Consider the following 13,523-nt stretch of genomic DNA (forward strand, 5'->3'; position numbering starts at 1 on the left):
GCGCCATCTGGTGGCCTCTGAAAATCAGGACACTGTTTCATGAAACCTCATCTTTCTTTCTTGAACTGCATTTGTTGCACATTGTTTTCTAAGCTCTTTTGTATCACTTTTTTTGCACTTTTTAATATTATTTATTTTTAATTTACTGTGACATGATGTGTACAGAGCATGTTACAAACACAATTTCCCTTGGGATTGATAAAGTTTATCTGCCCATCACTAATATCCATTGTATTATTGTATCGTAATAAGAAAAGACAAACGACTCACATCTACTCATATTTCCATATCACTACTGCTCCCACTTTTATTACCACAGGATCATTCTGCAATGACCAGTCTCACTCCATTGTTATGTAGTGATTTGTTTGTTCCACGCATCGACTTCAGAGCATTTGTAACCAACTACTGGCAACTACCCTCCAATGACTGATACATCCACAATCCAATTTAACACTTAGTATACTTAGAGCGAGTCGTTTGTTTGGTAAAAGCGAACAATATTGAAGGACATCGGTGGCTAGAGATGAAACATTCTGATGCTGAAGCAAATGAGGCCATCAAGGGTTCACTTTGAAAAACGACAAATATAACTTCTATCTGAATGAGAAGACACAAAAGTGCTGGACGTATAAAAGACTCGATTCTCTGCTCAGTAACTTGAGGCCTGACACGTTAATGCACTTTTGTTGGCCTTGGTTTTCAAACAAAACGTGTTTTGACACGTGATGCTGGGGATGGTGTCGTCAGACTCCTTCTTCTGAGGTTGCCATCTGAGGTGATGATGACGACGGAGCAAGCATGAAGGATGCTCTTACTCTGGGTGCAGAGTCCATCCGTGCAGGTCTCCGTGGCCTCACCGCTTCCATCACACATCTTGCCCTTATGTCGGGGTGGTGGGGAGTTGCACTCGCGGCTCCTTTGTCTCTCACACTGGCTGCTGCACCCGCTCCACTCACTCCACTCGTCCCAACCTCCATCGACTGCAAACAAATGAGAAACAATCAGTTCTGCACACAAACACTGAGAAAAGAGCATTTGGCTGGGACTTGGCTGGAACCCTCTCCCTCGACTAGACAAGTTTTCACAGAGTCTGCTTTGACTTTGAAGGTTTCCGATGGGTTTGCTCGGCAGCCATGGCAGCGATGGTTCTCTTTGTAAGCATGGCTTTGGAAATGTTGCTAACTAACCAACAGGAAAAGTCAGAATATTGGTCTGAAAGTTTTTGGATGAGAAAGAGCTGAGCGAAGGCAGAACGGTCTCGACTTTTGGGTATCGACCAACAGAAGACAGTGGACAAAAGAAGCTGAAATGGATTTGACTGGACTCTCTCCAAGAAACAGGGAGAGAAGCTCAGTTATCTGGACGACTAACACTAACCTGACTTCAGGCAACTGTGGGAAATGGTTACGATGGCTATCAGCTTATTGGCCAGAGAGAAAATATCCGCTTCACAGTATTTTTATATTTTAAATTCTCACATTTAAAGCTTAGCTCCTCATAGGAGCAATATGACTCTGGTAATATCAGGCTGAATATAAGTTTAAAAACCTATTTCCAGGTGGTTAAATACAGTCATTTGACAAAGATGAGGTCAAGATACTGGAGTGCCTGATGATGATGGATGGTTGAGATAATATTCAATAATTCAGGCTTTCTCTTGATGAACTAAGCACGCTGTTATCGTTCCAAAAATAAACACCAGAAGAGGCTTTGTCCTCGGCCTGAGGCAGGCCCAGCTCTCCAAAATGAACAGCTTTAAGGTAGTGTTTTGTCTTCAGCGGACGAGGCGTCAACATAAGTCTTGAGGCCGTAAAGGCTGCCGAGTCTCCAGTGTTTATGGACTTGCTTACACTCCCAGTTCCAAATGAACTACAGAAGAAAGACAGGCTCAGTCTGAGACAACTGCTGCCAACCTTTGATACTTCAAACCTTTTCTTTGATCCTGACTTGACTTTCCCTCCACCACCTTCTTCCAGTCTCATAAAGGGTTTCTCTTCTCTTTCACTTTCCCTCTCAGATGAACACAAGACAAAAGAGTAGACCTGAACGCTCGTACGAAACGTTGCTGCCTAAATAATAATAACTGAATTAAAGACTTTATTGCTCAATAATTCATGCGTAACAGGAAGAGCTTGACTGTCATGTTCCCAGCAGAGCAGCGCAGAACAGAAAGAATGTGGAAGAGCTTGTTTTACTAATAGATGGGAAACTAAAAGCTATTCCACTGTCAGACTCACGCACGGCGCAGTTGAAGCCTGACAAAACAACGAGATGATTAAACAACGTGCGCGACCAGGGGTCAGAAACTGGTCCACAAAAGGGGTGCAGGTCTTTGTTCCAACCCATCAAAAGGACAACTTTTCACCAGTCAGGTGTCTGAAGACTGTAAACAGTTGCTGTTTGTTTCAGCTTCCACCAGACTGGTTAACCTAAGTGTGTTTGCTTGGAACAAAGGCCTGCATCCACTGTGGCCCTATGGGGACCAGTGTGAAACCCTGTGTGCTGTCAAGAGACGGTTTCAAGGCAAATCACAATAATAACCAGTAGCCCTCGCGAGCTTTGTTTTGGCAGCCTGGTTAACTCAACAGTCATCAAGAGCATTATGTCCTAGACGGGTCAAACCAAAGAATATATTTTCAAATTTTGTGGAGGGATTGAACTGTAGTTGTGCGTGTCACTTGTGTTTGAGATTGGAGTACGTTTGTACGTATGTTTAGGGCTGGATACCAAACTTTCATGACATTGTCATTGGGACCCTGATGCTGGGCCTGGGTTTCCGCTACAGGTAAACGATGGTGGCGCACAGTTGTGGCTTATGTAAGAGCTGCCACGCCTTCAGAAAAATGGTCTCTTTGTAAAGGTGAATCTCTCGGGATCAAACGGATTAAAACAAAGTGGAAACAGAGAGAAAAACCTTCATCGCATCTTGATTTGCTGGGATCCATGTGTTGATTTTTTTTTTGTGGTGCCACCAAAGTTTCAAAAAATTCTTTAGGAAACACTGTGGGCTCACACATTCAACATATCAAATATACTCTTTAGCCACTTCACTTTACATATTGTACAATTTCTGTCAAAAAAATAAAATAATAAAATAAGGAACCAGTGTCTAAGTGAAGGTGTCGGTGTTGGTACTTGTATCGAAATCGATACATGTCGGAGGTATGGAGATGCAACATGGGTTTTGTTTTTTTGTTTGGAAATGTTATTGAAATATAACTTTATATATGAAATACTAAAATGGTTCCAACGCAGCAGGTTTTATAAACCTTTATTTATCCAGGGAAGTACCACTGAGATCAAATAAGAGATAAAAATGACATACAAACAAGTACAACTGAAAACATGAGGTGTCCTAACCTGAAAATATTAATATCTTTTTTTGAGCTATTTTTTGCAACAAATAATGACAAATTGTTTTTAAAGTGTCTACTGAGGACGGCACTGTAAAGAGTGGCAGGAACTCACTTGGGCAGAGGGCATTGCACGTGATCTTCTGTACGGACATCCCCTCGCAGAAGGCCCCTCCGTTGAGCGGCGCGGGATTGGTACAGGTTCTCGATCGCTTCTGGATGCCTCTGCCGCAGGGCACGTTACAGGGTGACCACTCCGTCCACTGAGACCAACCACCATTCACTGGAAAATGAGTGAAAAGAGTCTTAATGAAAACGTTTTTATGTCTCGACGGATGCTGAACCAAAACAACTGAAGACAAAAACGTCTCCCGTCAACACTTCATGCTCCCGATGGTGGTGTTATGGTCTTGGGGGGAAATTTACTTCTAGGTAAAATATGCCAATTTGAATTGATCTTACTGCAACGTGCCTCCTGCTGCTGACCACGACAATCCCTGTTTTGCATAAAGGACCATCCTCCATTGGCCTGAACCAGGAGGAACAAAGCTGGAACACGATCTAAAGGGTTTTTTGAAACAATGTGTTCCTAAATTCACAGGGCTTCCACAGCGACCAGCGAATAGCCAGTTTGAACCATTGGGATTTCTTGCAACAGAACGTAGTTTTTCTGGGAGCTGAAGTGGCATGACAACAGTCGTCACCAAAACAGAAAACCATGGGGTTTACCGAAGACTATGATGGTCGCAGGGGCGCTGCGTCTCTTGGCGACGATGTTGCTGGCCAGGCAGGTGTAGTTGCCCGAGTCGGAGAGACGAGCCTTGTTGACAATCAGGTTGTGGTCTGCTCTGGTGTCGATGTTGTCGTCCGACCCCAAACCCACCGCCTCCTCATTTTTCTGCCATTCCACCTGTAATGACCATATCAGAGCCGCCTTAGCAAGTTGTCTTTTTAAATGATGTGTTTAGAGCATCAAAACTGAAGTGAACCGCTGAAGGACGTCAACATTCTGCAGGTCATCGTCATGCAAGGTGCTGCCTACTGCAGCTGACCGTGTCCTCTGCCTGAACTTTGCACACGGATCCTTGAACCCACGAAGACAGCTCTTGGGTATGGCAATCTATGTGCATACTTAATGTTGCGCCCGTCACCTCTTGCACCCGTCATCATGCCCGAGTCAGTCCTCCACCAAAACACCGGGCGCCTCACACTCTGCTCCACCATCTCTCGAGTCCTTCACACTGGGGTTCAATTATTGTCGGGGATCCAAAGCTGATATGATGATCAAAGACTCATGGGTACACTACTAATAACCTGACTCCTCGTGCCTTCAGCTTCTCTGCTGGAAAATGAGGCCATTTTGAGAGTCATTTTAATGGTTGAAGAGAGTCCACCCTGTTGCCATGGCACCTCTCGGTGGTGACGGTATATGCATTAAACAGTAAGTCTTCCAATTATATGTGTTGAAGCAGGAGACATGTACTAATGTAGAGAAAAAAACTGAAAAAAAGTGTTTTGCACCAAGTCATTTTCAACTCTATTGAAACCCCATTTAATTCGCAAACAAAATGGCCACATTTTTACATTAAAAGTGCGGCAATGGCAAGAAAAATGGCCGACGTATGTAACCTGTGATTGCGTTCCCATTCCAACTACGAAAAATGTCCATCACTGTGGCCTTTAGAGAGGTTGAATTGAACCTTCAGGATGAAAATGAAGCACTGAACCCTTAATCCCATGATCCTTTGCATGTCTGATGAATGCAGCTGGTAAGTCTGTTTAGTCAAGTCTCTGCGTTAAGTCAAGTAGCAGTGTGTTTGAGTCCTGTCTAGTCAAGTCTTCCAGTCTTGTCTTGTCAAGTTTAGTCTCCATGGCAAGTCAAATAACAGACTGGTCTAGACCTGTCTAGTCTCGTCAAGTCATCATCTCGTCTTGCCCTGTTAACTCCAGTCTCCACATCAAGTCCAGCAAGAGTCTGGTCAAGTCCCGTTGAGTCAAATCATTGTCTTGTCTCGCCCCGCCACGTCAAGTCAAGAAACGGTAAACTGATTCAGCTGAATCACTCCAGCGAGTCAGCAATTCCACCACGACTAAACCCTGAACAACACAAGGTGTTAGCAACAGAGAGGAAATCTCATTCGGAATTACAGACTTAGCAACAGCGCTTTAACTCCATCCATCGTTGACTGAGGCTTCTGAGGGAAATGAAGAGAAAGCCTTCATAATAAACAACATCCCGGCTGCATGCAAATAGAAAGCGCCCGCAGGCATGTAAACACCGGGCAAAGAGGAAGGACATGGCCCAGGAATGATGGATGGTCGGCATATTCTGCCTATTGACTTAAATATTACGAATTATAATTACAATACACTGATCATTCATCATCCAGGTATTCATTACAGCAGATTTGAGCACAGTATTTCCTATTCAGGAGTAAACAATAATAAAGCATTCATCATCTTTGCTGGCCTCCAGTATGGATTTCCACCTCAGCTAGATTACTGTTGGGTGATTACCTTTATACAGTATCGGACTTCAAACTCCTGCTGTCTTGTAACTAGCATGGAGAAATATATGAAAAGCATAGGATTTTTAGGAACTGCTGATTCGTTTTCTTCCTGTAAAATATGGTATAAGATGGTAAAGGTTTGTTCAGCGCTTCCTTTTCTCTCGCCATAGTTTTATTCCGACCTCAACCCAAGCGTAACCGTTAAATGATACAACCAAGATAAAGTATTTTGGTCTCCTGTGGAACGGACAGTATGGTGAAATCATCCGTGCAAAATCCTGAGCCGTGCAAAATGATCGGATGCTGTTTTTACAGTAGTGGTGGACAGTGGTTCTACAGGACAAACTCAACTGTCCCACCATCGGAGTGAGAAAACGTAAGCAAAGCAATGCTGCAAAACTAAGGGGGCGTGGTCTCAGAAGAGAAACACGGAATGGGGATAGAAGCTCTACTTTTTCAACATCATCTGCCCTTAGGGCACCGCAGGTGTCAGGTCACAAGCAGACTGTTGCGTCCAATGACAGCGTCCAATGGTGTCTAATCATTGCCGACGAATGTGAGCTACTTCAATGGAGATGTAACTGAAGACCATGAACCTCACTGACGGTGGCACCAACTGAGCACATGAGGTGGTATAGATACCATGTGACATGAACATGACAACAAAACCTCAAGGAGTGTTACATGACGAGACTACTAGTAATTATACACAGTACACTATTCCTGAATCAAATACGTTCTAAGATCAATGTGATGAGAATATGGTTCTTCTCTTCAGGCAAATCCTTGATCACCTTTGGGGTGAGTAGTTGAAATACAAAAAACTCATTATTCCTATCTCATTATTTGTCACGTTCCTCTTATTCTTTGTCTGTTCCACGTGCTTTTATTTTGTTAACCCCCTGTAGTTGCCGATTCCTGTGTCCCATCCAGCTTAATGGCAGCGCAGCTGGAGCTCATCCCGTCATCAACTCCTCTGTGGATATCTTCTCGTGGGTTCCAGGCCGCTAGATGGTCACTTCGTGTCATTCGGTAAATCTCCCAAGACTTCTATTCCTTGTTGTTCTCCTGAATTTTTCTAGATTCCTGTGCGTGCTTGAATTTCTCTTCAGCCGTTTCCTGAGTTTAGCTTTCGCCTCCTTGCTTCGCTTCTGTTTTCATCTCCTCAATTCTTTAGCCAGACCACGTGTGAGTGTTCTTAAACTCACTTTTCATTTGTCGATTGTGTAGATTTTTCCCTTCGTGTGAGTTTCAGTGTTCTCCTCCACGTAGTGCTTTTAGTTGATCTGGACCTCGTGAGTTTGTATCCGAGCGTGTTCGAGTTCTCCCTGATTTTTCCCCAGTCCTTCTGTGTATTTCCGGGTTCGTGTTTTAGCTCCGGCACCTTCAGTTCCCGTCGTCGTCGTTTGTACTTATTGTGAGTTTTGTATTAAATTGATTAATTTAATCTCATTGTCCGTGCCTTCTGTCAGCCTCATCTGCACCTGGGTCACTTCTTAGGTAATTATGACATTATTATTCTTCCGATCTCGTATATTTCAAAGGTGAAAAGTGTGGGGGTTGCCATGCTCTGTGTCGGACACAGAAAGGAGAGCAGGCTTCAAAACATTCTAACAAATGAGAGAGCGGAGAAGAGGAAGGCAGGGTCATGAAGTCTGGACTCCACCATGTGCCAGTGATGGGCAGGTGAGGCCTGCATGAAACACTGCCCGCATTTTCAGAGCTCTAAAAATGATGATGTGAGGTTTGATTTTAATAGTCAATGAAAGCCAACACTTTAGATAAAAGAGTTTCCTCTCTGAAAATGACACTGTTTCATGAAGCCCATTCACTTCAGACACATCCATCTACCAAGGTACAGACGCTAGTGATGGGTAGATGAGGTGTCATGAAACGGTATTGCAAGGTTGATGAAACAATTTCAGGCTACTTGATGGTTGAGAAAGAATGTGAGATTTCATGTGCCATCTGGTGGCCCCGAACATCGTGACGTTGTTTCACGAAACCTCACCAACCCTTCAATACTGTGTCACGAAACTCATCCAACGACACGAGCAGAACCCATTTAAATGAAGTGAAAAGCTCTGCCACACACTCATGCATCTTGTTTTAACACTTGTGTGTTTGTGTTTCGACTCACCGAAAGTATGAGGAGTCAAAGAATCAATACGTTACTGTGCAGAGTATAGCAATCAGTTTTGACCTTTGGCCAGAAAGTTAACGATATTCCGAGCCTTGCAGAAGCAGATCCAGGCCAGTTTGTGTGTGTGTGTGTGTTTTTGTTGTTGCCTGCACTAATGATGAATGCACGAACAGACCCGGATCCAAACGGAGCTCACGCAGACAAACAGCGGAACTATCAGGGTTAATGACGGATGAAAAATAAGAGGAAGGGACAAATATAAATGCTCCTCTTGCAGCGTGCGGCAGCAGATGTGAGGAATGAGCAGTGTAATTGGCACATTTGTTTCAATGAGGAGGCGGTCATCAGTGTCAGACGTGACAGAAGGGTGTTCCCACCGGGGCTCCACGGAAAAGAGCCTCTTCATGATGATTCCATTAAGCAGATTGTACCTGAATGTCAGCACCTCCAGCCACGCACATTGATCTTCCCGGCACAGGAGCGCGAGGACACCACCGCACAACACAGCCGGGTGACATTTATTAATGGCTGGATGTTGATAAATGTGTCGTCGGAGGGAAAATTAGAGGACGGCAGCGTAATGGAATGAGTGACACGGCGGGCACGACCAAGACTGGGGAGGTAAATGATGACGGAGACCTTGCCGGGTGACACGGTTCAACTCCGGCAAGTGTTGCACAAGACTTAAAAACTAGTTGTAATGGTCAAGGTGACACCGAGGCAATGCTGCGTGTCAGTACAACCGTATCATTTCACTCTGTCATCGCTTTCCTGAGCCCGCGGCTCTGGAGTCTTTCCTCGGACGAGGAGGTGCGGGCCGACCGTTTGAGCGGACGCTGCGACAGCAGTGGCTGCTGGGCTGATTTGGATCACCATATTCATCTTGTATCTTTAGCAACGTGTCAGCCATGGCAGGAATGGAGTTGCCCCATTGTGCCCTGCGACCGCCACGTCGCCTTCTACAGCTGGAGGCAGAAGTGGTGTCTTTATTCAGAGCTCTTTCACGCACCTCTTGAGCCTGGAGGAATGAGTGACCAGACGCTGGCATGCAGTGGGCACAGAGAAGGCTTCCATGCCTTCGATAGAATCAGAATCAGAATCAGAATCAAATTTATTGCCATGGTCAGTGGGGAGCCCTCTAACTAGGAAAGTGTTTTGGAATAAAGTGCAGTCAAAAAGTAAATAAATAATAAAATAAAATATAATAAAATAAAGTAAAATAAAATAAAATAAAGTAAAGTAAAATAAAAATAAATAAATAAAATAAAATAACAACAAGGCTGTTCACGTCTGACGGCCGAGGGGAAGAAGCTGTTCCTGTGACGGGAGGTTCTGGTCTGGATGGACCGTAGCCTCCTGCCAGAGGGAAGAGGAACAAACAGTCCATGACCAGGGTGAGAAGGGTCGGCTCTGATCCCACCTGCGTCTCTGGGTCCTGGAGACATACAGGTCCTGAAGAGATGCCAGATATTCACCTGGATGATCTCAGGTGAGGCATGCGGGGGCTGATTTATAATGAGCGTCATTACCGGCTCATCTCAAACGGGGTCTTTAAATGTAGGAAGGCAGGCTAAACCAGAGCTGTTACGCTGGGAACAACAATGATCCTGGCCGGGGACAGAACACTGGAGATTGATGCCCAGTTTTGGACAAGCAACACAGTCTGTTTTTGGACCGTGATAGCTTGTATCGCTCAGCAGGATTGTTTATTTGTTTTCTTTTTTTTGTGCCGAGACCCAGAACACCAACCTGAGCAACCGTGGAGACGATTCATATCGGATTACAGCCTTTTAAGATGAGACGTTGACATTAACTTCCAATGGCAGCTGTCATTTCACGCGTTCCAAGCCAGAAAACTTCCACCCCAGATAACAGACCAACCCCTGAGAGCAGAAAATCTGAGATGAAGATTTGTTTTTGAAATACTGTGAATGTTCAACATGTTTTTTTTTCCCACCCATTTTATTCAAACCCTTTTTTTGCAGCGTTAATGCTCATGTGAAAACAGCAGGTTTCCTTTTATTGGGTTCGGTCTGCGCCCGCTGTGTTGGCACTTTCACCGCTCACTCATACGCAGCTCCATTTTTAATGCACAGGGTGTGCTGGGATCGACTGGGCTGGGAACATTTGGCCTGTTCCCTCTACATTATTCAATCCCATCTCCTGCGGCTGGGCTCATTTGTGTTGACAAAAGAGCTGGAAGTCGTTTTTTGATTTAGCAGCACTTTTTTAGAAGAAGATATGTTCAGTCATGTCGTCACAATTCTCTGCTGTACATATGCGATGAACGCCTGTCTCCACACGGTCACAGCATCACATGAAAGGTCATGGCAGAAGGACAATGAGGTGAAAAAAGGAATCTCAGTCAGGTTGTAGACAGTCGATGGGAAAATGATAAAAAGCATTTTCAAGGCCTTTGGATATATATGCTCTGACGTTTACATTGTGGGGTTGATCTGTTCATTGTTCATTGGAAATTCATTAATAGTTTATTAGAAATAATTGCTGTGGAAAAAAAAAAACGAGTGAGTTTTGTGTTGTGGAAAAAAATGAAATAAAAAAAAGACGAAAAAAAATATATAGCTAAGAATATTTATTTTTTGTGATGATAATTTTTCTGTTTCTCGTGTTCTCTTTGTCTGTTGTTGTTGCTTTGTCTATCAATGGTCATAATGCTCGTATGTCGGCATAACCACCAAAATGTCCCCACTGCTCTCTAAAAAGCTCTCTAATCTAATCCAGTCTAGTGACTCCAAGTGGTGCAGCGGCATGGCTAATAAAGAGCAGCAGCACAAACATTGGCCTCAGCCAGTTGACCAGCTGACTGTGTGAAACGTCCTGAGTCCATGTGTGAGATTGAAGGTGCAAATGAGGTCATGAAAAATAGGACGACGTCACAGGACCATAGCGACGCTGAGACCGACTCAGAATTCAAGCTAGAATATACATATATAGAGTGGAGTGGAGGAGTTTGCCTGCGGGGGAGATTGAAATAATATATTCAGAGAGAAAATTGTGAAAACAACACAGCCACACAATAGAAAAGCTTACGTAAATGAACAGCTGGTTTGTCTTCTAAAGATTTTCTTAACAAGAAAAGAAGAGAAGACATTGCACGGCTTCATCAAAAACTATGCTGGGACTGTTCCAGTACTGGCTTTTGCCTGAAAGACACCGCCACACAAAGTCGTGCGGTTCATCTACAGTTCCTTTCTCACCAACCAAACAGGAGTCGTACCTCAGCCGCCGGCACTCCCTCTGGTGGGCGACAGTGCAGGACGATCATGCCATTGATCGGAACTTCCATTCCTTGGGGGTCTTGCTCAAAGTTTTTCCTCAGATCTATGGAACAGAAAAAAGGGCCAATGAAGTGATAGCACCAAGGTCAACAAGCCGTATTAATCCGAGTAGCATTCTCGGCTCGAGCCTCTCTGAACTGAATGAAACTCTTAGATCCTGTGAGGCAGCAACATGACCCTGTGTAAAGTGTAGCCACGGTCCGTTCCTACACTTGTGCTGAGCCAGGATGAGATGAGTGGGTGTCGGCAGGAGGCTTCCTGCACTCGCTGTGTATTTTGTGGGGGTCCCACGCCAAGCGGAATCCAGCGTGTCCTTGATCCGCTCCCAGTTGGATACAGGAACTGTCACAAAAACCAAAGCTCCTTTGCAGAGCGATCCACATTATGCAGTGGTCTGTTTTTCAAAAGAGATGCAAGGAATGAAAAGACTTCAGCACACAGGCTTCTGCAGCTCAAATTGCTGAGAGAAGAGTGTCTGGATAGAGACGTCAAAAATGGCTGCTTTTCATCCTGACTGATGCGAGGCTTCATCGATCAGATAAGTTGACTGTTAAAGTGGCGTTTTGTAAAACTGATGGAATATCTGGGAAGCCAGTAAGTCTTGAAAAATGAAGACGGTATTTCCCCCTGCTTTCTTTGCATCACGCCACACACCACCACATACCATCAAATACGTTCCTCAAAGCTAGTAATTCGCATTCATGAGCAGTATTGGACACTGATGGTTCACTATACAGTCGTGAGGGTAAATACTCAGCAGTGGCTTCTGAGGGAAAAAAAATGATTCTAGGAGGCGCTGAGCCAGTTTGATATGCAAAACATACAAATCACAGCCTAATAGCACTTAATCATGCTGACACAGTTGTGTATTACTCCACATTTATGCTGTAATTAGTGTTAGGAACTGTAAGTGTCTCCAGCTATAACTTAATATTAACTCTAACACGTCGAAATTTGGGTACATTCCACTGGTAGACATTGAAGTTATTTGTCAAAATAATTAAAAAATAACACTAGTAACTCTTTCTGTTCTACTGTTTACCAATGTATCCACCAGGGGGAGCAGCCCAGAGTCAAACGTTTTTGACAACAACAAACTCCAAACCAACATGGCGACTGAGGAGTCAGCATCGATCATGTAGCTCTGGCACAAAAGAGGAAAGAGAGGCAGCGTTGTAAGAGGCGGTGGTCGGTGAGGAGGTGAAATATATGGCCACTGGAGGACGGAGAGTTTCCACCATTGTTATGTCTTCTTCCTGTCTCACTAGAGCTATGTATCGGCTTGTTACAGCAACACTGCCCCCCACGGTTTCCTGTGGTCCTGCTCAGTTTGGCCTGTATCTGTAAGCTTTGTGGAAACATGCAGAAATATGGAGGAAATGGAAATGCAGAACATGTGTTACTACGCTAAAGTCCACCTTCCAACACTGATATAATACGCCACAGGAGTGAGGTCCACATAGTCATAGGAGGGCGCTCTACTCACCATTTCATCAAAGATGTTCATATGAGGAACATTTTATTGACATGATTTTGTCTGAAACTCAGGCAACTTGACCTGTCCATCTACCCACCGAACCCGACCACCTATACTCTGAGGCAGCAGTGTTTCACACTTACATGCGATACGAACTGTAGCTTTCCGACTCTTGGAGGTCCCCAGATGACTCCAGGCCACACAGAGACACCAGTAGTCCTCCGGCCCATGGAAGTCCTCCACCTGCTGACGGGTGACGTTGATCATCACCTCCCGTACTTTCAGCCCTGAGGGGAGAATAGACCAGCACCTTTTGAAATGTTTGGCAAGTCAATTTTGGCTATTGAGTTAAGTTTCACTCCCAAATATTTACATTAAAAAATAATACAATTAAATTTTAAAAAATAAGACACAGTGCTGGGAACTACAGGGTGGAAATAAAAACTGCTGTTTTTTTTTCTTTTTGTTTTTTTTCGACATAACAGAATGTAATGTACCAATTTTACCAGTATTTTCAACCAATCAATGATGTAGTCTTTTTGAATACATGGAAGCATGGTCTTGGTGCCAGACAGGCCGGTTCAAATCCAGGTTCAACTCATTGTGGATGTACTTAAAAACACACCAAAACACAAATAAATAAACAAACAAATCAACTTTCTTTTGAACTATTCAGTAGCACATATTCTTTTCTGTTTTTCTGGTCAGTGTGGATTGTCATCTCGCTTGCTGGCTTGG

General features: G+C 44.1%; 1 protein-coding gene across 1 annotated transcript in view; it reads right to left on the minus strand.

The window, feature by feature from the left end:
* Nucleotides 1–13,523, minus strand: part of unc5db (unc-5 netrin receptor Db) — a 72,111-nt gene that overhangs the window by 20,631 nt on the left and 37,957 nt on the right. Inside the window, exons 3-7 of the mRNA XM_053871530.1 lie at nucleotides 12,929–13,072; nucleotides 11,248–11,351; nucleotides 4,086–4,266; nucleotides 3,472–3,639; nucleotides 819–983 (exon numbers count right to left, since the gene is read on the minus strand). Coding sequence (XP_053727505.1) covers nucleotides 819–983; nucleotides 3,472–3,639; nucleotides 4,086–4,266; nucleotides 11,248–11,351; nucleotides 12,929–13,072 — 762 coding nt within the window. The remainder of the gene's footprint in view (nucleotides 1–818; nucleotides 984–3,471; nucleotides 3,640–4,085; nucleotides 4,267–11,247; nucleotides 11,352–12,928; nucleotides 13,073–13,523) is intronic.

Source organism: Synchiropus splendidus, chromosome 7 (assembly GCF_027744825.2).
Source record: "Synchiropus splendidus isolate RoL2022-P1 chromosome 7, RoL_Sspl_1.0, whole genome shotgun sequence".
In the NCBI taxonomy this organism is placed as follows: Eukaryota; Metazoa; Chordata; class Actinopteri; order Syngnathiformes; family Callionymidae; genus Synchiropus; species Synchiropus splendidus.